At 43.3% G+C, this 25,883-nt stretch overlaps 1 protein-coding gene across 1 annotated transcript in view; it reads right to left on the bottom strand.

The window, feature by feature from the left end:
• Positions 1-22,315, bottom strand: part of LAMB4 (laminin subunit beta 4) — a 40,887-nt gene extending 18,572 nt beyond the window's left edge. Inside the window, exons 1-20 of the mRNA XM_074572625.1 lie at positions 22,282-22,315; positions 20,905-21,062; positions 17,119-17,254; positions 16,286-16,359; positions 15,436-15,624; positions 14,777-14,840; positions 13,999-14,213; positions 13,113-13,233; positions 12,258-12,446; positions 11,034-11,213; positions 10,120-10,229; positions 9,558-9,637; positions 8,406-8,556; positions 7,327-7,458; positions 6,391-6,576; positions 5,086-5,207; positions 3,998-4,118; positions 2,844-3,021; positions 1,365-1,508; positions 907-1,138 (exon numbers count right to left, since the gene is read on the bottom strand). Of these exons, the coding sequence (XP_074428726.1) occupies positions 907-1,138; positions 1,365-1,508; positions 2,844-3,021; positions 3,998-4,118; positions 5,086-5,207; positions 6,391-6,576; positions 7,327-7,458; positions 8,406-8,556; positions 9,558-9,637; positions 10,120-10,229; positions 11,034-11,213; positions 12,258-12,446; positions 13,113-13,233; positions 13,999-14,213; positions 14,777-14,840; positions 15,436-15,624; positions 16,286-16,359; positions 17,119-17,254; positions 20,905-21,062; positions 22,282-22,315 (2,816 nt within the window). The remainder of the gene's footprint in view (positions 1-906; positions 1,139-1,364; positions 1,509-2,843; positions 3,022-3,997; positions 4,119-5,085; positions 5,208-6,390; positions 6,577-7,326; positions 7,459-8,405; positions 8,557-9,557; positions 9,638-10,119; positions 10,230-11,033; positions 11,214-12,257; positions 12,447-13,112; positions 13,234-13,998; positions 14,214-14,776; positions 14,841-15,435; positions 15,625-16,285; positions 16,360-17,118; positions 17,255-20,904; positions 21,063-22,281) is intronic.
• Between the last annotated feature and the right edge of the window lie 3,568 nt (positions 22,316-25,883).

Here is a 25,883-nt window from a genome sequence, read left to right on the forward strand (position 1 = left end):
ACAGCAGCTTCTGAAGCATCCTCAGTCTTTGATCTGCTTTACTATGGCACATGGGAACACAATTCTCTATGTATACAAGCAGACTAAAAGTCTTGGCTATTTGATTATCCTCACCCTGGGGTCTGGAGCTCCTGCAGAGGCAGAGGGCAACAAGTACTTCAGTCTCCCATTTTTAATCTATTTGCCACCTACAAGCACAGTAGCCAAAGGCTGTATTGTCCAAAAGCAATGCAAGATAAGTTCAATAGGTTTCATGGAGAAATCCTCTTAAAAGTGAATGACAAGGTACAATCCAGCCAAACTAAACTAAACAGCTAATGAATTTAATTCTGACATCCGTGTTGAACTCTGACACTGCTACCAGTACATAGAATAAAAAAGAGGAGCACTGTTTTCAACGGAGCTGGAACTCGTGGGAAAAGTCATTTGCTGGTCATATGGAAGTAACATGAACCACCAAACAGGGCATGTTTATTCAAGAACCTCAGAGATAATTGCAGGTATTAAAAATGAGTATTCAGCACAAGGTTAGCCTCTTGTCAATTTAAAAGCTGACAGGAGTCAGTGTATCTCACATGCAGTGCTTTGCACATGTCTCCAAGCAGATGGTGCCATGGCACTCACGTCTCAAATGTCCTCTTGCGGGGAGCCCGCTCCAGTGCTGTGTGCATGCCTTGCCTGCAGTCCTCCCAAAGGCATTACACGCACCTTCCCCACATGCATTTGCTGAACAAATAGGTACCTGCCATTCAGCATCTGTGCCCAGTTTAATCCTGGGTTTAGGTATGTGTTTCCAGTTAAGGTCATTGATGCATTCATGGGGATGTAGGTGGCCCCCCATCTAGACACACGTTTCATAGAGCACCAGTATTTGTGTCAGCTTTGCAGCATTGCCCATCAACTTGCCTTTCACAGTGGCTTCCAGCCGTGAATTTGCGGCAGTTCAGGCACGCTCCGGTCACTGGGTCGCAAAGCTCCGCATAGCCATTACATGGGCAAGGACGGCAGTGGGGAAATCCAAAATACCCAGCCAGACACCGGCTGCAGCGCTGACCATCCACCTCCCGGCGACAGGAGCACTGCCCCGTCACCTGGTCACACAGCGTGCTCAGCGAACCTTGCGGGTGACACTCGCATGCTGGAAAACAATGAAAGCAAAGCTGCGTCCTGAACATATTCCCACCAAAGCTGCTCATCGCTGACACTGCTTGAAGGCAGTGCAAGCAGCGGGGATGGAAAATTTGTTATTTATGGAAACATTTTTTGTATTGCTTCACACATAATTGTGGATTCAAAGACCTAAAAAGTTGGGGTGTGCATGAAGAGCCAGATACTGGTGCTGGTGCTGGCTGCCAAGTACTCACCGTAGCAGCCATGGAAGCCAAAGCCGTAGCTGCCCGCAGAGCAGGTGTCACAGCAGCGTCCCACGACATTGGCTTTGCACTGACACTGACCCCCCAGTTTACTGCAGCTGGCGTTCAGTGACCCTTGGGGATTGCACTTACACGCTGCCATGGGGAAAGAAAATCAAAACAGGTTTAGTTATAAAGGAGCGTGACTGCTCTCGTAAACTTGCAGGTTTCGCACTTAAAAATAGGAAGGAAAGAGCTTCATTATTCTCATCAGGGGTTCGCTAACCACTCGGGTTATTTTATGCTGTAGCATCAATGGTGATGCTGTATCAGTCTCGGTGTTGGAGCTGCCACATTCAGGGCACTGCCTTCAGCACATTTTTGGGATAGGACAGAAGAGGGCGTAGCAAAATGTAGATCCAGAAGTCCTGAAGCCTAGAAGGTTATGATATAAATCTATGTCTAGCTTCAGCACTGGACACAACCTGCAAGCAGTACTTAGACAGACTGCACCTGTGTATTGTTTGCTGCTTTCTGGACAGCTTGGACTAACTTGTTGAGTGAAGCTGGTCTGCTAACTCACAGAGGATGCTTGTCCAGGATGCTCAGATGCCAGTGCTAGAAAGCCAAAGTACCATGTTTCATTGGGAGAATCCTATCACTATGGGAACTGGGATAATGGGGAGTCAGCAAAGCCCAAACTTAAATTCAGGGGTGTCTGTGGCTGCATAGCCATGACCATGTCACATGATGTGTGTGGCACTGGTTCTTCTAAAAATAGCCCAAACCAAGCTCTCAGGTCCATTGGAGGCAAGGCTTGCTGAAATAAGCTGGCCACCAAAGTTGTCCAGAAAGGCCCCTTTTGTTACTGGAAGTGCAGAGAAGGTCCATTTCTCTGGGCCCAACACCAAAGAAGTTTCCTGAGACACTGAGCCCAGCTGCCCTTTCCATGGCGGGTCCAGGAGACTGCCTAGGGCTTCAAACCCCACCTGCCACTGCCCTCTTGCTGGGACACCACTGAGGTTTTCTTGGTGAATGTCTTCCAGCACATCAGCTTGTGGTACCATCATGCCTGGAGTCCTACCAGGGCATCCAGCTGGCCTGCAGCATCCAGGGAGAGGGCTCAAAAACTCCTCTGTCATTTTACAGCAGCCAGAAAACTAGGCCAAAAACTGCTTTGGCTATCTAGTGAAGCTGCATCTGATTGAAATGCTCTCCAGAAAACACACAAGCACTGCCATGGTCCCTGTCACACTGCTCCATGAAGTTCTCAGGTGTGATGGGCTCTGAGAGCCATGCCACCAAAAGGTGTTTGCAGCACACTCAGAGTTCAGTGGGACTTATGCTTCATGTCCATACATACCACGTGCTGATTGGCTTCACTTACATACATGCCCGTGGGCTGAGAGCTCTCCAGTCAACATATCCTACAAACTCAAGGGAAAAAGCAGTAACTGCCCAAAAGAGCTGCCTGTGCAGGTTGCTTCTTACCCACGGCACCGTTGTGAATACGGGCTGACATGCTCACTATGAGTCGTGTGCATGCTTCGGGCAGGACGTGAGGTCCAACTTCTGATGCAATTTCAATACAGTGATACTTCTGGTACTCATCTAAATCCTTTTCACTGCATAAGTTCTCCACAGAGCCGATTCTGGGAATAAGTCCAAGCTTTGGCGTTAAGAGGGAAAAGAAAATATTTTTGCTTAGATATACTAAAAACCAGAATTTCCCACATTCTCTTACTGTGCTCCGCATTGCAAGGACAGAGGCCTGGAGCACCATGTTTCCAAATCTGCTGTTGTGCTGCTCAGTCATCTAAATTCACATTTATTCTGAAGGTCTAGACATTCCCCAAGTTCTTCAAATAAAAGAGACTATGTATAAAAAGGTCAGATTATAATAAGACCTCAGATATATGCTCAGAACTGGTTTTGCTTCTAAGAGGTGCTGTGTTGATGACTCCAAAAGCAGCATCTGGCCAAAATTTTTACTTGTACTACCAAGATAAAGAAAAATCAGCTGAAGGTTCCATGTCCAAGTATGGCCAGCCCCTGTCAGGTCCAGTTCTACAGAAGTAATTAGAGGAATGGACTTAAAAATATTTTTCTCAAGAGAAGGACCCAAAACTAACACTCTATTCCTGACTTGGTGGAAAGTTGGGAAATGTCTGGACCTGATTCCCGGGAAAGTGCAGAACTAATTTTACTTCTCCAAAATCATCTTTAAATATATCCATGATTTTTTAATTAGATTCAAACAAATATGCAGATTTTTAAAAAACCTAAGTGATGAAGAACTGCATGAGTTTATATCCCTAATCACAGCATCCTGTCAGCATGTGTGGAGTGTGCTCAGAATAAATGAGCAACAGACAGAAATACATACTCTGACTATTAACATATGCAACAAGTATGACTTGATGAAATATTACAGTATTGCTCTATGAAAATTAAAACAGATACAACTGTGTCTACATACAAAAACATGCAAACACAGTGACAACAGAGGTAAGCAGAAGCGCACTTCCCTGAATTTCCACTAAAACATGCTATAAATGATTTTAAAATATTTTGAGTAAGTCTGTGTAAAAAAAATCACCCTGGTATAAATACAGCCTCAAGGAAATTGTGACAGAACTACTCACTGAGTCAATCAAGATGAACGATTTCACCTTTGGATCAGAGGCAGAGGGCTGAGAAAAATACACATCCACAGAATATTCTGTTCCCGGCTCCAGGCAGGCTGGAGTTTGCAGAAGTGCAATCCTGTTTAGCAGAAATAAAGCACAGTTATATCCATGAGTCAGGACAAGGGTAGTTTACAGGTTGCTGTGAGCTCTCCCTCCCCTCTGTGCCTGCATCGTAATGCCTGCAGCCCCAAGCAAGCCCTGCTGCTGCGGGGAGCACACCCCAGCCCCGCTGCTTGCAGGGCTTTGGGAAAGCTGCAGGACTTCTGCCTGGATGATTCACCAAGCACAATTTAAACCTGGTGAGATTAAACTGAAAATGGCAGGTTTTAGTACTTCAAGCAAAGGAGTTTGCAACTCATTGTTCATATTTGTCCTTTCCTGTCCCTGTTTGATTAAGACTTCGGTCACATCCTCTTGGCTCCTCTCTATTCTTTACATAGAATCATAGAATCGCCTAGGTTGGAGGGGACCTTTCAGATCATCTAGTCTAACCATCAACCTAACTCTGACAAGAACCATCCCTAAATCATCTCTCTAAGTGCTGTGTCTACCCATCTTTTAAATACCTCCAGGGATGGTGACTCAACCACTTCCCTGGGCAGCCTGTTCCAATGCTTGATAACCCTTTCAGTGTAAAATTTTTTCCTAATATCCAGTCTAAACCTCCCCTGGCACAACTTGAGGTCTTGAACATAGGTTCAAGCTGAAAAGCTGGTTTTGAAAATAGGCTACAACAGTGACTTTAAGTCAGTATTTCCTTTCTATACTGAAATAGCTGCAGTTGGATCTTTGCCAAAGCAATGACTAACCCCAGCAGGATCTCAGGCTGCTCTGCTGGCTTGGGCAAACCTTTGCCAGGCTGAGGACTGGAGCATCAGACTCTTCCTTAGAGCCTACGTGGTATTGTGGTGTGACAGCAACAGGAAAGGCCACACATGTGTTTCTAATATTCCCACTTTCCCACACATTTATTGCTCTGCAATGCTGCAGTAAAAGATTTGTACACAGAAAATCTACAGGCGAAAGGAAAGGAATAGTCAGACCTCTTTGTAGCTGGGAGAGGCAACGCATGCGGCTCCTGTGAAAAGCCCTTGTTTTTGCAGCGTTGACTTGACAAAATACCACTGGGCTGGACAGCAACACTTGCCAGCCAGTCTTCCAAGGACTATAAACAAAAGACAAAATTTATGGTCATTTTTCATATCTGAAAAAACCACTTTCTCTTTGCCAAGGTTAACAAAAGCCATCTGAATGATTGCACACTGCAGTGACAAAACAGATTTTGTCTTTGTTCTTTACAGGACTAAAAAAAATAATGTTACTTGTGAAAAATGCATTGTATTTGCAATGGCTAATTGAATAGCGGAGATGGAAATGGGACCTCAGCTGATGCAAATGGAAACTGCTCTGTTAAAGTCATTGGAGTTGTTTCCTTTCTTAGCACAGTGTTGTCCTGGAGATATCCTTCATTATCTGCCTCCTCTCACATCTAATAAGGAATAACAAACATAAAATACTTTGTAACAAAAGTCTTTAAAATTCAACTGTTTAATCCTTAGAAGGAAAAAAATACATCAAACCAGCCCACTGCGAAATTGTTCTCATGTTTTAAGACACTGGGAGTTTTGTTTGCCTTCAAATGACAGTAAGAGAACACAATACAATAGACAGAAGGACGATCTCGAGTGGTGGGATTGTCCCAGGAACCTGCAAAGTGAAAGAGCAAGGCATGTACAAATACTGGTACCGACAAAACACATGCCTGCGTTTTTGAAGACGTGGGTGTGGACTTAGGTTTAATCAGATTTGGGTTAACAGATTTCCCTAGACATGTCTTCATCATTGAGAAATTTTGTCCAGGCGAAAAATAAGATTTTGGCTATTTTCCTACAATTTTCACACATGTCAGAGCCCAGATGGAGCAACTGGGAAGCTGGATGTCTGCAAAAGCCCTGGATAAATATCTACTCTGATCACTCCTGCCTGTGCACATTTTCCTGCCTAGAAAATCCCAGCTAGAAATACAGTATGTCCATCTAAAAGCAGCTGCATTTTGCATGAGTCTGATTGCACTGCAAACAGTCCAAGCAAAGGTACCAAAAGAGGAACTCCAGAAGACAAATTCTTGGCTGATGTTTAGAAAACACTTGTAGTGCTGATTTTTCAGATTTGAGTGGAAAGGGTTAAGGGGATCCATGGAGGGCATGTCACTTGCTTGATATGGATGAACAGGCAAAGAATTTTAATTTTAAATATAAAGAGTGGGACAAGTTGATGCATCCTATTATTGACAAAATGGACCGCGCATCTATCAGAACATCACAAGACACATAAGATATCACAAGTACCTCAGGCTCATAACGAATCGTGATATCAAAGTCCATAGCAAAGGGAATGTTGTTGATAGCAAATCTCAGCCCAGCTCCACTAGGAACACGGGCAAAGCCGGGTCCCGTCCATGTGACAGACCGACCAGTGCTGGGCTGCCTGAAAACCACCGCCACAGCCGAGTCCTGTCCAAACTGCATCACACCCTACAAAGACATATTGACATTTTCAACAACACACAGAGTCAAATTACAAAAAAAACAAACTCAGAAAAAAGAAAGGAAATATTTTTGCCATGTTGTTTACTTATTTCGGTCATCAGTCAGCCTCATTTTCTGAACAAGCTTGAGACTGACAATCTCTAAGAACTATCCCAAACGTAGGATGTTTAGAGTCACATATAAAGAAAAGCTTCCTATAGCTTTGCAACAACAGCAACGAGAGGGACTAGAATAACCCATCCATTTCTGTATATTTGGCTTCTTCAAGCATTCATATTACAAACATTAAACAGATTAAACTTGATTTCATACATGGCTGGACTTTTCATTATAAGCTGAATAAATAAATATCAATACTTACAATGTCAAAGCTGACAGCATTTAAATGCAGTAGGTACCATATTAATGTCTTAGTAAACTTGTTGGAAAATGGAAAATGTTGGAAATGTCTTGCAAACAAAACAAAACAAAAAGATTTTCTCTTTCGTGGGGGCTCTTCTGAACAATTAATTGAACCCAAGTCTACAACGGCACTGGACATAGAGCAAACCTGTTGGTGTGCATAACAAAATGTCTGGCCCAACTGCATACCAAAACAATTTATTTCATTTGTGTCAAAATTGTAATGTCTAGGACTGCGAATCCCACATGCTCAGACACTTCCTTGTCCCCTGGTACAAAATAGAATTTTAGTATCCGGTGTAATCTCAAGTAACTATTCAAGTACCAATTTACCTGTTCCAGTCCAGATTTTCTTACACTTCGTTTCTTGCTCCTGTTTAACACAATCTTTCCATTTTCAATCATGAACTCATAGCCTTGCTTCTGGAAGTAAATGTCACACCTTGGAAGAGTGCTTGGTTTAACCTATGAAGTAATGAGAGAGGGGCAGCACTGTCTCAACAATTTTGAAGGGTAGGTAAGCAGCTAAATGAAAATCCACATTCTTAAACTAAGCTCTATTCTCTGATGAATGAAACTGTAAACTATGGCCCAGCAGCCGCTGGAAACCCTTTTCCCTCACTCCCTTAAAATTAACTTGCACTTCCTCCCATAAGCTATGTCCCAGACATCTGTTTTCCATTTAATTATTGCACTGTAGGACGATTACTGGTTGTGATTATAGCTAAATATTTGCGGATGTGACCTGCAAATAAACATTTTTTTATTATTCCTTCTCTATAGCTTCAGGACAACACATCGGAGAAGAAATGTTAGTAAAAACATAGGGAGCGGAAGGGATGCATTCCAGACTTGTACTCTGCATACGGAACAACGACCCCCATGTTGGGGGGTGGGAGGGAATAAATAAAAATTAATTTTTCTAAAAACATTACAGACGGATGCCAAATTGTTGAGGAAATTGGGCTACAATCAGTGCCATTATATAAGGCAGTAAGAATGAGTCCAACAGAGCAGAGAGGAATTTGATACTTCCCCGTTGGAGATTCCCAGAAATATCACAGTTCATGATAGCTGTTGGCAACTCAAATATTTTCCTCTAATTTAAATAATTAAATTAATTTATCTAATTAATGCTAGACCAGACCACTCTTGAGCAGCAGCAAGGACAGTTTTGCAGGTCACACCATGCCCTTCGTTAACCCTTGGTTAACCGCCACAGTTATGGGATAGTCATGTCCATGAAGAACACACATGAACCGAGGACGGTCAAGGGACTTGCTTTGTATCTTCCTGCTAAAGAGCCACTCCGGCTGCTCCCTGAGGAAGGGCTTGGCAAGGGAGCCTTGACTCCTGTGCCACTACCGCATGGGTCCCCTCTTAGTATGACACCTAAAAAGCCAACTACGTACCAAGGGTGCAGAGCCAGAAAGGGGCTTTGCATACTCAGCTTCATAAATATAATAATCCAGGGGTAAAAAGAAGTAGCCTAGGGCTGGCTCATTACACTGGCGGCTCACGATGTTGGGAAGACACTTGCACTGCCCATCCTTCAGTGAGCACCTAGGGTAAGAGTTGGTAAAGGGAGGACATCAGAGTGCAGCATGGCTGGGTCCTCACAGCACAAGAGCAGCTCAGCTCCACCCTTGTTTCAGATTTGCTTCAGATTGCCTCCTCTATTAAACTTCATCCTACCACCCACCGCTCTATTTCTGATGCTGGATTTATTCATTGCTACTTTTTCATCACTTAGAAGACATGACACGCTTTGTCTTTCTCTGTCCATTCCATACCTGAAGCACAGATCCTTTTGTTTCCTGAGCATACATTACTATCTATTCCTGTATCCGCTTCTTGTATCTGCTTCTATATCTATTACTGTATCTATCACAATCCTTAAGCATCTATCACCTGAAATTTTGGAGGCAGACATGAGATCAGAAGGACCTTTGATCTGACATGATATGGTAGTTTTCATATACTTATGCTCTTACTTAACACATCAGATGATTACTAGCTTTGATTTACTTGCTCACAAGGAGCTGCTCTACAGCATTGGACTATGTGTTCCTATGTCTGAAGTCTAACAGCAGTAGCGAAGACCCCTCCCCAATCAACTCCTGGAGGAGCCCAACTGAAACCAAACTGGCTTCTAAAATTATATATTTTGAATAGGAACCAGTACGTCAGAAAAAATTTGAGCTATTTCTAGCTTTTAAAGTAGATATAGGAAGCTAAGTTAAAAATGTCACCTCTGACTTACTTCTGATTTCTATTAATATTAGGGCCTCTGGTTCTCTCATGGCATGCGGTTTATATTTTATATTAAACAAATCTTGACTCTAGCTGATTCAAAGTTGACTTCAAAGGAAAATGGTAAATCCCCTTATGACAAATAAATTTCTAAGATCCCAACCTGACTTTACACTGTTTGTATATGACAAAATTACGTCTACAATCTATTTTCCCATTTGCACTGAGACTCTATTAACCTAATCAGGAAATTTAGCTCAGGAGTTTATAAAAGGTAAAACCAAGAAAGAACTTGAAGAACATTAACTTACAGGTTATTGTGGGATCCACCAATATCACAGTCACATGGAGAACAGCCATACAAGCTGCTGCCAAGACCCCAGTATCCTACCTGGGATAAAAAGAAAGTGAAAGACTTTTTACAGAAAATATTTTCTTACGTAAAGCGCAACAGAACTTATTCCCCTGGATGAACGATGCTCTGGAGCACTACTGTGCTGCTGTCTGTGCTTGGCCATGGGAGATTGCTTCTCTTACCAGATTGCATGGGTGCTCAGCCACTGCAAAAAGAGCCAGATATTTCACCATTTGTGCAAGCAAGTTGCTCTGTAAACAGCAAATATGACTTGAGGACATGATTTTGCATTTCCTTTCCTTCCTGGGAGTGCTCCTCCTAGTTCAATTTGATTGCACAAATGTTTGCACGCAGTAAAAAAGAACCAGATGTTTCAATGCAAAACAGGAACATATAGCTGTAAAACTTTTTTGAATTTTGACTCATTGTTTACTTTTCTGGCAATGAAAAGGTGGGAGATGGGAGAGGAGACTTCTAAAACCACATGCACAAATAATAACAAAAAACTGAGTACGTACGATGCATTTTTCACAGCGTCGCCCTGTGGCGAACCGCTGGCAGAGGCACTCTCCCGTAGCAGGATCACAGACGGAGAAGGGCAAACTGCCGGAGGGATCACAGTTGCAGGCTGTGGGGAGAGAAATGTGCGGTTACCCCTGCAGGCCCCAGTGACGGCAGCAGGACTGACATTTGCTTTAGATGTGACAGCAGCATGACAGGCAGTCTCCATCCTCCAGACGGATGCTCTGCAGATGGACATGCCCTGCCACCCTGCAGCCCTCAGGCTGCCCTTGGGGAATGAACCATTTCCTCAGTGGGTACCCTCTCCAGGGGGAGCAGGGGCACTGGTAGAATTCCCGCGTGGTGGTTTGCCGTGTGCTGAACCACACTGCACAGTCCTGGCGTGTTGCTGAGTACCATGCTGTGGGCATAACGTGCTCACAAACCCACAGTGCGTCTAGGTAGGGGTGGGATGTGTTTTTCAGTGACCCTCTCTCGGGGGAGCAGCTGCCTGGAAGATCTCATGGCAAGGCAGCAGCTCCTGCCATTTCGACACTGCACTGTGCAGTGCAGAGTCCAACTATCCTAACAGCCCATCTGTGGCTTTTCATTCACCCTTATGCTGATTTTGATGCTAAAATAATTTTCATGGGTTTTAATCTCCTTTTTCAATTAAATTGCATATTTAACGATCCTTCTATTAACAACAGCCTGATCCATTATAGTATACTATGTATTCTGCAAGTGATTTTGCATCTTTTCATCTCAGATGCTGCACCAGGAACGTTAAATTACATTGACATTAAATTATAGTAGGCAACTGGGCATTTTGTGAAGCAGGTAGTGCATTAATGTGTGCATCTGTGCATTCAGTTATCTTAACCTCTTAAAAATGCTTTGGAAACAAGAATAAAAGAGGTGGTTTACATACGCTGGCAGCCCAGAGGGTCACTGCCACTCAGCCCGTAGTAGTTTGCCCTGCACTTGTCACAGCGGACACCCTCCACGTTCTCCTTGCAAGGGCACCGGCCCGCGACCATTCCCAGAGCAGGATCTGTGCGGCTCTCACACATGCCATTGTGCAACGTACCTTCTGGGTCACAGTTGCAGGCTACAGGCATGGTCAAGGAGAAACATAAAAAAGCACATTTAGATATAAGCATGAAAACACAATTATAGTAGGCACAAATTCAGGATTCTTGCAAAGATTAGAGAAGTTCATCCATGCTCACTGTGTTGGATGCTTTACAGTTAACGCACAGCCACTGGTAAGAAATATTATGAGAATGATTCCAAGATCTGATTTTCTCTGGAGGAGAGTTACAGTCTTCACTTTGGCAGAAATACAGCCTTTGCTTTGGGTAGAAATAGGCATCACTCATTCACTCCCTACCCTTTTCAGAGCACCTGGGGGAGAGTGGAGCCCATACTTTTGGGGATGCTCTCACGAAAGCTGTAGGGTTGCAGGGATACCACACATAAGCCACCTCCCCAGAGCTGGTCTGAGTTGGCTGAATTATTTACTGGAAGCAATGGATTCAGCAAAGGACACTGCCTTCATGATGCATTCCGTTATTTCCTAAGGCACTACCTATTTCTCACAGCAGAGCAGAAATCTACCACACCACTCCCCTGGGAAATCACCCCTGGGGTCCTTAAGGACTTTTTACGCCAATCAATTACTACAATTAAATTATACTCAGAGCATTTTTCTCATCCTATATTAATACTGAATTTAGCTCATCTTTCAGAAGAAGGGCTTTTATGCCTGAAAGACTGTTTTTCTTGCGTATGGCAGGTGCCTAGCACAAGCTATTACTCCTCCCACCATTTTGCACCTCTTCTGTAATCACAGAAGCAACAGCGCTACTGCTATTCGTATTTACATTGATGTTGTTCAAGAAAGATGATAGTTCTGCTGGATTTCTAAACTCAGTTTAGCAATGAGTTGGAATATGCAGCCCTTTTGCAATGCTGCTTCCAGGATGCTGTCATGCAGCTACTTTATAAGGCAATTTGGGTGTTATAAGTTTAGTAACATTTTTACAACCATATGAACGTTTAAGTATGGGGATGCCATAGGGTTAAGAGCAAAGAAGACCAGAACCTCCCTGTTTTGAGTCATTCTTACAGAAGCTAAAACAGGGAAGCTTACGGAGGCACGCCTGAGGGTCTGAGATGACTTTGAGTGGATCCTGGTAAAAGAAACGTTTGCACTGGTCACAGTGTTGCCCCGTGGTGTTGTCCTGGCAGTCCTCACAAACACCACCGCTGACACCACCACTGGCCTGGTACACGGCCATGTCAAAGTGGCATCTGACAGAATGGCCATTGCAGTTACACCCTGAAAAAAAACAAAACAAAACAGTGGGATATTTCACACCACAACAGCTATTATTGTGGTCATGCCACCATTACTGCCTATTGTTAACACAGGGTTACTTGTTACTTGTATGATTTCAGTGCCCCATAAAGATTACACCTCCCCAGGCCTTGTGCTTTACAGCTGGGGGGCAACATCAGAGACCTACAACAGAGCTGGGCCCTACACTTGAAAAAGTACCTATGCGGGTGAGTAGGCCTGATATACAGTGGGGAACTGCTCCACTGAACAAAGATCTAGCTCAATATTTGCTACAGATCCTAATGTATTATTCTTGTATATCCTATATTACTCATTATCATGGAAATAAATAATTTAGCCTTGTCCAAATTCTTGTTTCATTCACAAGAAAGACCCTATGCAAACCAACAAATGATCTTTTTTGCATTAGTTGCTTTTTCCTCTCTTTATTGGCTTTTTCTCTTTATGAAAAATAAGAACATGAAACAGCTCTCCTTCTTTTAGGGTAACACAGCGCTGATGGATACAGGAATCCATCTGTTTTTCTAGATGAGGCATGGAAAAGTCTCCCTCCCAGAAACCTGGCCAACCCATTATGCACTGGGCTGGGATTGTGCTACACCCACCCCCCAGCTACTAGAAAGGAAAATAATATGTTTGAGTTACGTTTGCAAGCATTATCTTGTGTCCCTTCAGCTGGCCTCCAGGGAGCATCATTGTAGAAATCTTTACATCTTTCACAAGACAAACCCTCAGTGTTATGGTGGCAGATACATCTCCCGTGGACCTGCAACATGAGGAGAGGAGAGGAGAGGAGAGGAGAGGAGAGGAGAGGAGAGGAGAGGAGAGGAGAGGAGAGGAGAGGAGAGGAGAGGAGAGGAGAGGAGAGGAGAGGAGAGGAGAGGAGAGGAGAGGAGAGGAGAGGAGAGGAGAGGTATGCTCGAGGTATGCCAGCAAGATCAGGAAAATTCAAAGCTCTTTGGCTCCCTCAGCTGACATAATTCTCAGTTATTTGAGTAAAAGCTCTGGAGAATAGCTGCAAACTTTAACCAAATAGTTTTAAAGCCATTAAGCAATATTTATAAAAAAATACTTCTAGAGATATCAAACGAGACTTCAACCTTCTAAATTCTCTCTCTCTCCCTACATGTGTCTATATAGAAATACATATTTTCCAGTAGACAAAACCACTTGTTCCCAGAGGGAAAGAATTCGCGATCATGTTCCTGAATTTTTTAATAATCCATTTTTCATGGGTTAGCTTTGCATTATCAGCTATTCTTTGTGCCAATGCCTCCTCTCCTGCTGCAGAGCCCGGAGCCCAGCTGGAGTGTGGAATGCACCCAACAAGTGGCCATTCAAGTCTGCACACACCACAGGCCACTTACTGCATTACATTTGCACCATTACAGCTCTGGTATTTTGCTGCTATTATCAACGTCTTGTCTCAGTTGCTTTTGAAACACACTAGTGCCAACAAAGAGACAGCTTCTGAGCAATCCAGCCCGGGGTTTTAAAGGAAGAAGCTGTATTGACAGCATAAATGACACACCATGCCAGACTGATGGAACACATCTCCCCGCAGATTCTGTACTGGATCACACTGACTGGCGTGGCCATTGCAAAAGCAGCTGCCCCGCACAACCATCTCATAGACAGCGTAGTAGTACTTCTCAAGGGGATCACTGTGCCTTCTCCCAAGCAGAGCATCCCCAAGGGTGTGGAGTTTAGTAAAATTGATCCTTAAGTTTGTCAATGTAATGAGCTCTGGAAGGAAAGAAAAGAAATCAAGAGTCCAAGTTCACTTGAAAATGAACAAGGTCAAATCTTCAGCTTGGATCAGTCATCCAAGAATTTCCCCACACTGAAGAGTTAGTTAAAATGATTTGATATTGGCCGAGACCAGTAACCCATACAGTGCCAGGGCATGGACCCACTCCTGGCACACAGCTGTATAAGTGTTAGCACTCTCCTTGGTACCCCTCTGGCTGGGGCCAACCTGTATTTTGCCAGTCACTGCCTTCATTGGTTCATGTACATCTCTGGGACTGCTCCCAAAAGGCAGTGTGGATTGGGCCACTTGATCCCAGAAGGAAAGATAGTTCAGCTGCACGCATGAACTCTGCAGAGCTGTGCCATTTGCCCTCAGGGCTAGAGAATAAGATTGACCCATTTTATTTATTAATACAGATGTCTCCCTACACTCTTTTGGTTTTGGTACCTAATTTTCAACATCATTGACTTACACCAGCTGAGCTTTACACCCTTTCAGTATACAAAATAAGCCACACAAACAAAATATCTCTGGAGAAAACCTGTACTGTCCATACCTTGGATATATGGCACGTATGGATTTTCTATTTCAAAGCTGGGATCCAAAGCTTTTAAAACAACCTGGAAAACAAATTAATACAGCTCTATAGATTGCCGAAGCTATTCTTTTTGGATATAAAGACTGTTACATGATACCATTAGTTACTAATGCCACTTTACTGATCCCATAAAAGAAAAAACACAAGGCTGTGGCTCTGATTCAGCAAGTGCTCTCACCCTTTCAGCCTGGCCTTGGCTGAGCAAGGCAAAAAGTCCTTTAGGTGGATTGATGTGTCAGGAGGAAGGAAAAGCAATGCCCTAGTGTGATGATGAGATGGGACCAGCACCCACCAAAGGGATCAAAGGACAGGCCCCTGCCTTTAACAGTAGCGGCTGATGGGGTGTCAAGATCTCTCATAAGGGTGACCTCCATATGAATTTGAAAACAAGGAAAGAGCACTAGAAGGTTTTGTCCAAGTTGTTTTATGAATTCATTTGGATGTGAAATGGAGGGTAAAACACAGTGGTTGTCTTTCCCTCTTCAGTAAAGTCAATAGCACTTCATGTCTCAGAATCTGTAGAAGTGGATCTGATGGATACAGAGGACAGACCTTCAGGTCCAGAAAAATAGCCACATATGATCTGAACTCATACAAACATGGACACTTGGCAATACCTCGCCTTCAGTGGAGGGCTCGATGTCTGAATATCTTGAATCACAAATGACATCTCCCACACCTTTTGCTGGATGAGAAGAGATGTTGGGAAAAGAGGCTGCACAGTCCTGTGCAAAATATCTAAATGCTTTCCAGGTCTGACCAAAGTCGGTGGAGCGCTCAACCAGCATTGCTGCAGGCCGAAATGTCTGCAAGAAACATTATTTCAAGAATTCCTCAACCAGGTGTTGATATCTCACGGGTTGTTGTATTGACATTCTTGTTTGGGGGATGCCAACAGCTGGCAATTAAAATTCTGTGTTTGGGATCTTGCAGGCTCACTACAGGGCTACTGTGCTGGTTACATGATTCTCTGAAAAAGCTGGGTTCTTCATTCAAACCACTTTCTAGCAAAAGGGAAGGGTAACCTTCCATATAGATACAAGATTACTTTCTAAGTAAGGAAGTTTATCGTAACATTGTAGGAATCTTATAGAAAATAAAATTTGTAACCATCCGGATCATAACAGATATGCATGAGAAGGCTGAACTAAATTTGAAAAAGCAACTGCAGTTCAGAGGTGTCCTAAATTTTTAGGGCTTAATTTTGCAATTTAATTTTTTTTTCAGCTTTAGTTCTCAGATTTATAGAAAATAGGACCAGAAGGCACATGCATAGGAAGCTATTCAGTCTATCCTCCTCCCCTAAGGCAGGATCAACTATAACTTAACCATACTTGACAGGTGTTTATCTAACCTGTTCTTACAAACCTCTGAAGATGGAGCTGTCACTGCATCTCTAAGCAATTTATTCCTGTGGTTAAGTAATTAGTGTATAACATTACATAAAAGCTCTGGTAAAAGATGTACCTTAAAAGTCAGGATAAGATGGCTGAACTGGAATAAAGTTTCTAGGTCCAACCTAATGCTGACATGGTCAATGCCTGAAAAGAGAATGAAAACAAAGTGAGGAGCACAACATGCACATTGGAGGGGTTGCTGAGACAGCTCTTCCATAGGGAATTTAAAGATGCCTTTTCCAGCACAGCAGCTAGGTTCTTTAGGGCATCCCCTGTGCACAAACCCAGAGTGTGGCTGGATCACTCTCTCGGGGGCAACGTGATGCTCTGCCTTTCTGGCACTGGCACCGGCAATGCTGCATGTCACTGAGACTTCACAGAGAAGCTGTAAGGATATATAAATTATCGGTGAAGAACTACTACAAAGAAGCGTGGGACAAAATTAACAGGTGGCAATAAGGGTGTTGATAGCCAGGCTTCATTTAATTATTTCTTAAAGTACTGGTGCTTTACACTGCAAGCACTATTTTTTTTTAATGGATATTTGTGTTTTACACACTCTGTCATTACATATCTGTAGGCAAGTGTTCCTTTTGCCACAAACAACATTTGCCTGAAAAGCAGACACTCTGTGAAAAATATGTGGCCACTGTGCATAACACAGCACTGCTGTGGGTCTTCTAGCCAGCTCTTGGAGATACTGTGCTTAAAATCTGTCTGTAGAAAAACAGAATTTCTAAAATCCTATATTGTGACACACAAATAGGTTTAAATCACTCAGTATTACTGAATCAAAGAATGGATGCGGTTTGGTCTCATCATGAAGGCAACGTGATGAAACCCAGTTACATAAATAAATCTCACAGTAACATTTTACAGTAATATTTTCTCAAATAAACTTACCATTTTCAGACTGCCACCACTTTTTTTTCCTATCGGGCTCAAAAGTTGTAATAACATTTTCAATCATGTGACTGTTGTGCTGCGTATAGGGATTATATGGGTATCTGGAATCACAGAGAAAGCACTTCTGTTCAGCCTAGAAAACAAAATGAGCATAATAGGAGATTAATTTCGTCTCTTCTCTCAAGATCCCGTAGATGTACACACATTTATGCCATTGCAAGATTGGAGCCTGTCAGTTGCTTTGGGTGACTGTAGTTTTAATCACTCAGGCTCTCATTTATAAGACAGGTCCAAGAAAATCATCATATACACATCATAAGTATATAGTAAATGTTGGCCTTGGTTTGCCCCAGGCACTCTATAAAAAATACACTTTTTCAGTCGTGGAGAAGGAACTCAGTAAGAGCAAAGAAATAAGTTTGTCAAGGTGTTGATTCTGGGTTTAGCTGCCAGAGAGTTTGTTTTGCAAGAGTTTCTTGGGAGAAATTTATTTTTTAAAAGTTGAGCTTTTCTTCCCGTCTCATAAACTTTCAGGCAGAGACGTCAGCAAGGAGGCAGAGAGATACAAGGGAGGACTGGATCTTTCAAGATCTGAGGAAGCCTTGAAGAGGACCATACACTAAATGATTTATACATTTTTTTCCTCTCTCTTTTGCACATTTTCTAGCAGCTTGGAGGCCCAGCCGGGAGCAGCGGACAAATGCTGTTCTACAAATGGAAGGCAAGGCTGGATCTAGGTACAATATAAGTAGGTGGTCTGGGCTGACACCACCACCCCAACCACTGTTAGTGCCTTTTGTAGGCATAGGGAAACTGGAAAAGGTTAAAAGCAATGCAAAGTAGGAAAATCAGGATGTCAATAGGATGAAAGGGTCTTGTTTGAAAACGTAACAAGCAGAAGACTAAGGTGGCGATGATTAGCCAATATCTCAATGCTGAATAAGAGGCTTCTGTCTGCAAAAGGGCTTTGAAAGCAGGGGCAAGGAGCTCCTATTTAAGGTGATAAGAAGGGAATTGAGTGGGAGACATAAGGAGAGTGACAAGGTTAACGTGCTGGGCTGGGAGATGACCCGTGCTGAGTCATGTGGAGAAGCCCAAGCAGCGTGGGATCGCAGCCAGCGGTGCCATGGGGAAGCGTATGGCAGTGGCTGCCCCAGGGGATACCCAGGGTGGGCAGGGGGGGGCTGTGCTACGCAGATATACCCTACGAGATTTGGGCAGAGCCTGAGTGTGAGGACCCAGGAATAAGGCAAAGAGGCAAGTGATGCCCAAGCTGTGTGCCTGGCTGGCAGGGACACTGGCAGGGAGAAGGGGGGACGACACAGCACCCCAGAGGGAGCTGACGGAGAAAGCACAGATTCAGTGCCCTTGACTGTGAGCCTGGCAGCGATGCTGCTGGAAACAGAAAGTAGAAGTCAGTGGCAGGAGCTGGGTTGGAAAAGACCCAGAAGGGGACTGGCAGAGAGACATCTCAGCTGGCATGCTCAGGATTTACGGATAAGTATTAGGAATGGTTTGCACATCTTTGTATTATGAAATCACCTGGGGTTTATTCACATTTACATAAATGAACACATATAGATTCACAGGTATGGTATAATTCATGTGTTCTAAACAGTACGATAAATATATATGATATTCAGCCATTCTATACCGGACTTGACAGATATGCAAATGTACAATTTAGAAGATGAGACAGAAGTACAAAAAAAAGCCAGTCACATCACTTCACAAAGGTCTGGTAAGGAGAGCTCAGGTTATTGAAGCATTTGTCAGGACTGCACATACCCACTCTGGTTTACATAGACACATACAATATGACCCTCAGCCAACTTATGTTTAAGGTTGCTCTGTAAAAATCTTTTTGTGCCCCAAAGGACAAGCATGTGCATGTCCACGTAAGGCAAGTCTGGCAGATCCCGTTTGCCTCTGAAGTGTGCGGCTTTATATTCTCCTCAATACTAAGTCCTCTTTTTTTTCCTTTCAAAACATATGTAAGTAGTAAATCCAATCATAGGGCTAAAAACCACTTAACCTACATTTAGAAACCATAAGACACATTACTCTTAATAAGAAAATGACTTGCAGTGCGTCTTTTCAAACACAAAGCAGTTGAACTTCAATTTTTTTCAAACTGAATTTTCAATGAGACATCCCAACCGAGCCCTGGCTCCTGGCAGGTTGCCGTGTTGACTAACACATACTTTCACAAGTAAGGTCTGCTCTCCTCATGACGCCTGACACAGATCATCAGGAGAGGAACTGGGGAAGAACTTTGCTTTGCAAGACAAAAGATGCAAAGCTTCCTGGCCTGACTCCAGCAAAGCATTCAACATGTGCTGGTGAGAAAGAAAATTGAGTTGCGAGGGACTCTGATATACTATAGGTGACACATACATTTAAGGCGAGCTGATAGAGCAGAACACATTGCCAGAGTATAAGCCTCTACCTCTTCAGCTCTGCAAAGCAGAATTTGTAGTTCTAACCCTCTTTAGGAGACTGTCACCAGGGGTCAAGATACATTGAAGCAGCATTAAATCACAGGGATTATTGCAGAACAGCTGTTCCTTTTCATGAGTCTGTATTTACATAATTCAAAGGATAAGTACAGACAAGTGAAAATATTAATTTTGTATTGCTCTTTGATCTCCTCTTAAAAAGAGAGAGAAAAAAGCAGTCACCCAGCTAAGGGCCAGAAAGATGATGTCTCTGAGATGGCTCTTTGTGCCCGTCTACCAAGCAGTGCCAAGAGTCAGAGCCCTGCTGAGTCAGTGCCCAGGATCCACTTGTTCAAACAATGTGGGAAAAACCAGCAAAGGGTGAAAAGTGGCTCACAGGGGAGGAAAGAGGTATTTACGTGTTGCAGAAAACTGTAGTTGCAATGAGGAACTTGGAGCAGTACTTGGTGCCACCTCAGTATGGCAGAGCTTTGCACTGTAAATGTGTCACAGAGTTTTGCCAGAAGGTCATAAACTGTAATTATTTTCAAATGCTTATAAATTAAGCTGTGTTTTATTAACTTCCTCTTCAGCCTACAGCTGGTATTTAGTGAAAACATTTCTATTTGTGACAATTTATTAGCTCAGCGGGGCCAAGTTCTCCAGGACGTGCAACAGGGGAATTCCCGTTTCTGCCTGGCACAGCTCCCGCACAGCTGCCATCACTGCAGCCAGGGAGCAAGAGGGATCCATCTGATCGCCCACATTTTACATCTGCCTACCCACCCACACGGCCAAAGGCCGGACTACACCATTAGGTTTTCCCCCTGTCAGAGATGGCTTTCTGCTTTTATCAACGTTGGTCTTATTTTGGATCAAAAGACATGAGAGGACATGATGTGAATCTCTTAACAGGCTGCCTCAGGTCACAACACTGTATGGGACATGTCCTCCAGCGAAGCTCCATCAAGGTAGTGCCTACCGCCTGCAGGACCGCGCTCTTCCTGCACTCACACACATGCAAACCGTGGTCTTCACCTCTGAGGCATGAGTAGGGAAAGGACCTATAGAGCAAAGCTCCTTCAGAAATCCCTGTGCTCATTTGCATCTCATGGATGCTTCTGCCTCTGGAGAAGCTACACATCACTGCGGAGGCTGTTTGCTGCCAAACCCCGCACATGCGCTGCAATACGGCATAGCCTTCCACCAGACTTATGTCACTCTGTCTGATGATTATTTAGACAACTCCAACAGAAACTTCCTAGTCTGGGCAAATTCCTTTTACAGGTGAGAATACTGTTAGTAAGCAGAGTTCAGTTTATTAAAAAAGAAAGAGCAAACCAACCTCTAGGTAGCCTATAATGCAGTACTTCTGAGGCCTGTTCATTCCACAGGTTGACGAAGCTGTTAATTGCTTGCTGCGACCCAAGAGGAGGTCCCCAATGGCTGGGTGGCAGGATCCAGCAGCACAGTCATCCTGTGCTTGCTGGAGTCTTATCAGCACTGAGCGCAAAGGAAGATCAGAGATGAAATTGTTTTGTATAGCCAGCAGTATTCTCCAGACAAAATCAGTTAAATCACAACATCAGCAGAAAACTAAATTATCCTTCACCTGTACTCCGTTTGTCCTTAATAATATTTGGTAGAATCTTGAAGAGCTTTGGTAATGAAGATGCTTGATGCAAAATCATTATAAAAAATACAGCTAGCATATTACAAATCTATGCTAAAACTTAAATCCTCAGCACATTATTGCACAGTAAACATGCCAGTCTGCTATGAGCAATAATTTATTATGCTTCCTACCCTGGCATACCCATACCCAGCACTCCTGCAGCAGAATCATAGGCATCTCAATTGACTCTGTGAGCAGAGCCAGATTTGGATTAATTCTCCTGATTTCTGTTCATTTCCAAGTGATAATGGTGGAACTGAGACCAGGATTGACATCAGGCGTCCCTCACATTTTCTAATGATTTACAATGAACCCCCTGGTCCGGTCCCAGCACCCTCCATTCAGACCCCATGGAATGGTCATTAATAATTAAACAGAATAATTCTGAACTCTCTAAATAATTGCAGGATCTTTTTGTTTATTTTGCCTGAAACAACTTTAAATATCTTTCCCATTATGTTAAGACTTCCCTTGCAGGGCTTGTCCTTTTAAACAAGTTCTGTCCTGAAACCTTGAACAGGAATGGGTACCTTGGAGGCTTTATCTGTTCAGCTTTACTTGGCTCAACTTGTTATAAAAAGTGCAGTTAAAAAACCCCAAACAATCAATATGTGAAGATCCCACAGAACACTTGAAACAGTAATGCAATCACAACAGTAAAAATACAGTCTGATTTCAGTCTATGGCTGAGGCTATACTTCAGACGGTGAGTGACCTTTGACTCCAGGTATAAAGCAATGCATAAGGTTGGTCGGCTTGCTCTTCTTTATTTATGCAGATCCACGCTCCTTATCTGTTAGCAGATATTGACTGCCCCTTTCAGGACCTGATTCTGACTCAATTACTCAAACATGTATCTTTTCTTTGTACTTAAAGGTTTCATATCACTCATAGCTCCTAGGCAGGAAAGTGGGGAATAAGGATTCACTGTCATGTGTGTCTTAATAGCGTACTTAAAAGAAGCCCTCTAACAAAATCTTGGAGACATATGTAAATTGCATGATAATATTTCAAAATTGGCATGATAATTGTAACATCTGTACTTACTGAGGTGTAACAGGATTGCCAGCCCCAGCCTCATGCCTCCCTGTGAAACTCAAACTGGTACCGCTGCAAGAGAAGAACTGGTGGGTTACCACAGCACCCCTTGCGCGTAGGCTTACCCAAGAGCTAGCCTTTACAAAAGTGACAGAGCCATAATTAAAATATCAAGATTAAAAGGAAACCCTGACTTTGATTTTGTTCTAGTGAAAATTTCTCATGATGGAAATTCTGGCACTGAAACTGGGATGAATGCAGAGGGACACCTCACAAGGGCTTTTGGAGAAGACCATGAAAACATATTAACACTTAGTGTAAAATAAAAACAGAATGCTATCAGCAAAAATATTGTAGTATTCAAATACAAGCTATTTAATCCTAACTAGATTCATCTGGGCTGTTTGCAGAGATCTAACTCCTTTCCTGGAGGTTCTTGTTTCTTTTCATAACTTAAAACAAAGACCAAGGTCCTAATGAAGATGCCACTGAGAAATGCCACATCAAATGCTATGAATTTTGGCAGGGACAAGATTATAACCACATCTTAAAGTGCAGTGAGGAAAAACAGGTAATGTCAGTATCAACGTAAAAGACTCGCCAAGGGGAACCTCAGCGTGAACCCACGTGAGGTTCATTGTGGCATTTACTTCACATCCTTCCTCTTCCAACTCACCTGGAGGAAAGTAAGAGTTGCCAACACAAAACCTGTTGGAAAAACAGAAGGCAGCCATGGGTATAAAAGACAACCCAGCATCCTGCCACCAAGTAGAGCTCCCAAACCACAGCCTGCCCCCCATCTTTGCGCCTTCCACCTCTTTCTCCGTCTGTAGGCACCAGCGGGGCCAGCCGGCCCTGATGCAGCTCCAGCTGCTGGGGCATCCCTACATGACTGTGCCCAAAGTGCCGCTTCCCAGCTCCATTCTTGTTCCTCACCTTCATACAGCCTTTGCTATGCTGAATGAGCTAAGATGAAATACTTCCCCCCAGAGTAAGGGGAACATAAGAAAAGTATTTCAGATGTTACAGGCTCCATGTAGGCTTGGTTCATGCAGCTCTGTGCAGCACATGACACAACAGCCATGCCTACGTGGCTATTTCAACAACCACGGGCAGGAAAAGCTATCAAGGGCCACCAGCCTTTCACGCTGCTTCAGCTCCCCTCACCTGCCACGACCGCAGAGACCCTGGTGTGTGACGCTGAGATGATGCCAGTGAGTATCTGCGCAGCTGCGCCTGGCTCCCCGGCTACAGAGAGAGCTGGCAGCAGAGCCAGAGTCTGAGGCAAAACTGAGCAAACATCTTCCTGATGAGTTGGACTTTACACTTTATACTCTGTCAGAATAACGGACAGACTTAGAGATGACTTAAACTGCGACAGCACCACAGTAAAATATAGGTGTCCATGGTATGAGTAATCTTGGAATATACATCCCAGTCCCTACCCTGTCTAACACCAGGACATTTAATACCATTGATACTCTTTAAACATGATTCACTTAAACAGCGAAACAAAGATCAGCAAAACCCCAACATACTTTAGTTCCATGCTTAGCCAGAAAATTAAATACTGAAGAGCTCTTACCTGGGTTTCAGACAGCCAAGTGTTTCAGCTGGAAATGAGCAGAGCTGACTGAGGGAAGCAAGCAAAGACATACCTATGCACTTCAGCTGGAGAAGACAGCGCGTCCCCCGAGGCACCAAGGTGTAGGTGAGAATGAGACCCAGCCTGCAACCTGCCAAAGGCTTGATTTGTGAACCCTTTCTGCCGGAGCTTCTGGCATCAGCAAATATGTGAAGTGAAAGAAAATTGTGACAGGTTAAGTTCACAGCAGAAAAAGTTCATGCAACAGAAAACAGAAGGCTGGAATTCTTAACAAACAACTCTTTAATTGTTTAATTAAACAACTGTTCAGTCGGTCCGGCTTGCAATGAAACATCAGAGTCTTTACATCTACTTAACATCAAAAGTCTAGTGGTACTGGCTTATCCGAACATGGGCATGACTTCTCACAATTGGGGTGCAAACGGTCTGGAAGGGCCAATTTGGGGTTTTGAGGTGACTGCAAACATGCCTACCTGAGAGCTGTGATCGCACCCGTGTGGACGTATGAGGCAGCTTCAAATTAGCTCAAGCTCTGGGTCACTGCCGTGAGCACTAGGTTTTGGGTTTTTTTCCATTTAAAGTTAAAGACAACATGGCAACCTGAGTCACAGCTTTGCATTTCAGCACAGGCTGTGCCTGTAAGTGCCCACGGCAGCAAGCAAGGGGCAGAGTGGTGTGTGGCATCCAGCGTGGTGGCAGGACGTGTGGTGATGGAACAGCTCCGATGTGGCTCATGCACAGAGACGGCCGATGGTTTTTGGTGTCTTTATTGAAACCTGTGGCACTTTGATTCCAGTTGTTGGCATGGCAGGTTGTCTTGGGTACATGTTTTCAGCTGTGATATATTTGTTACCAGTTCTCTGCCTGCTTGTAAGGCTTAATTCATGATTGTCCGTAAAGTATCATCACATCCTCGAACAGGTTTTCTGTATGTGCAAAATATGTTTTATAAACTAATCATTGCTTTTTTTTGGTAATTCCTATTCTTTCAGGAAAAAACCCCAAACATGTTCTTTAATCCTATTGCAATGCTCAGTACTAAGTGTCCTCTGCCATTGCTACGATTGCTCACTCTAGCAGAAATAATTCATATACTTCCATTTTTTGAAATTATTTTCCTCAAGTGCATGTGGAAATTACTTGTGGGAGTCTTTTTTTAGGCTGATTTAATCTACATTTTGTTTGCATTCATGCATGATTAATTATTGTACAGATGGTTTATATTTAGTGAGTTTCAATATTAAGAAATAATAGACTAAATGATATATTAAGATATTAATTTTACTTTTTAGGTGTAAGCAGTATATCAAGTACTCTCTCAAAGAGAGACATACAACTGAAGAAAGTATTATGATGCTACTAAATTATAGAACGGTTGACGTTTTATTAGCATATTTGGTAGGGAATTCAGATTTTGTTACAGAGAAGTTATGTGAGAAGTAAATATCAAGGAAGATTTATTTGCAGAATATAGCCGGTCCCGTGTTTTGATTTATGTAGGACCCCAAGCAAGAAGGTTTTAAACTGCTTGAGGCAGGGATTAAGAAACTTCTTTCTTGCTTCTTTAATCTCCCCACTGGTAAAGGAGCTGGATTTATAATGCATCGTTTGTCCTATGCTGGCTGGAGGGTGGATAGCATTGGTGCGTGATTTTTCAAGTCATCACAGGTCCTACGGTTGCTGTTTCTTAGGCCCAAGGCACATCCGTAATACACACAAAGGGCAGGAACTGCTAGCACTTCGGCATAATATTCCCTTCCACCAGCAGTGAGGGAAGAGGGCAGGAGCAGGGGCACCGGCCACATTTCACAGCCTGGCTCTGGGATGCCGGTTGATGGGCAGTTGCCGTCAGCCCATACAGGTACGCATTTTCCTCCAATGGACATTTTGAATAAAATTTTTTCTTTGAGTATACAGATTTTTTCCCCTGTAATGAAAATGTGAAAAACATCAGAAAAAATAAAAAACAATTCTGGTTTTCTTTAAAGTTTCAACAAGAAATAAA

Source organism: Larus michahellis, chromosome 1 (genome assembly GCF_964199755.1).
Source record: "Larus michahellis chromosome 1, bLarMic1.1, whole genome shotgun sequence".
NCBI classification, from domain to species: domain Eukaryota; kingdom Metazoa; phylum Chordata; class Aves; order Charadriiformes; family Laridae; genus Larus; species Larus michahellis.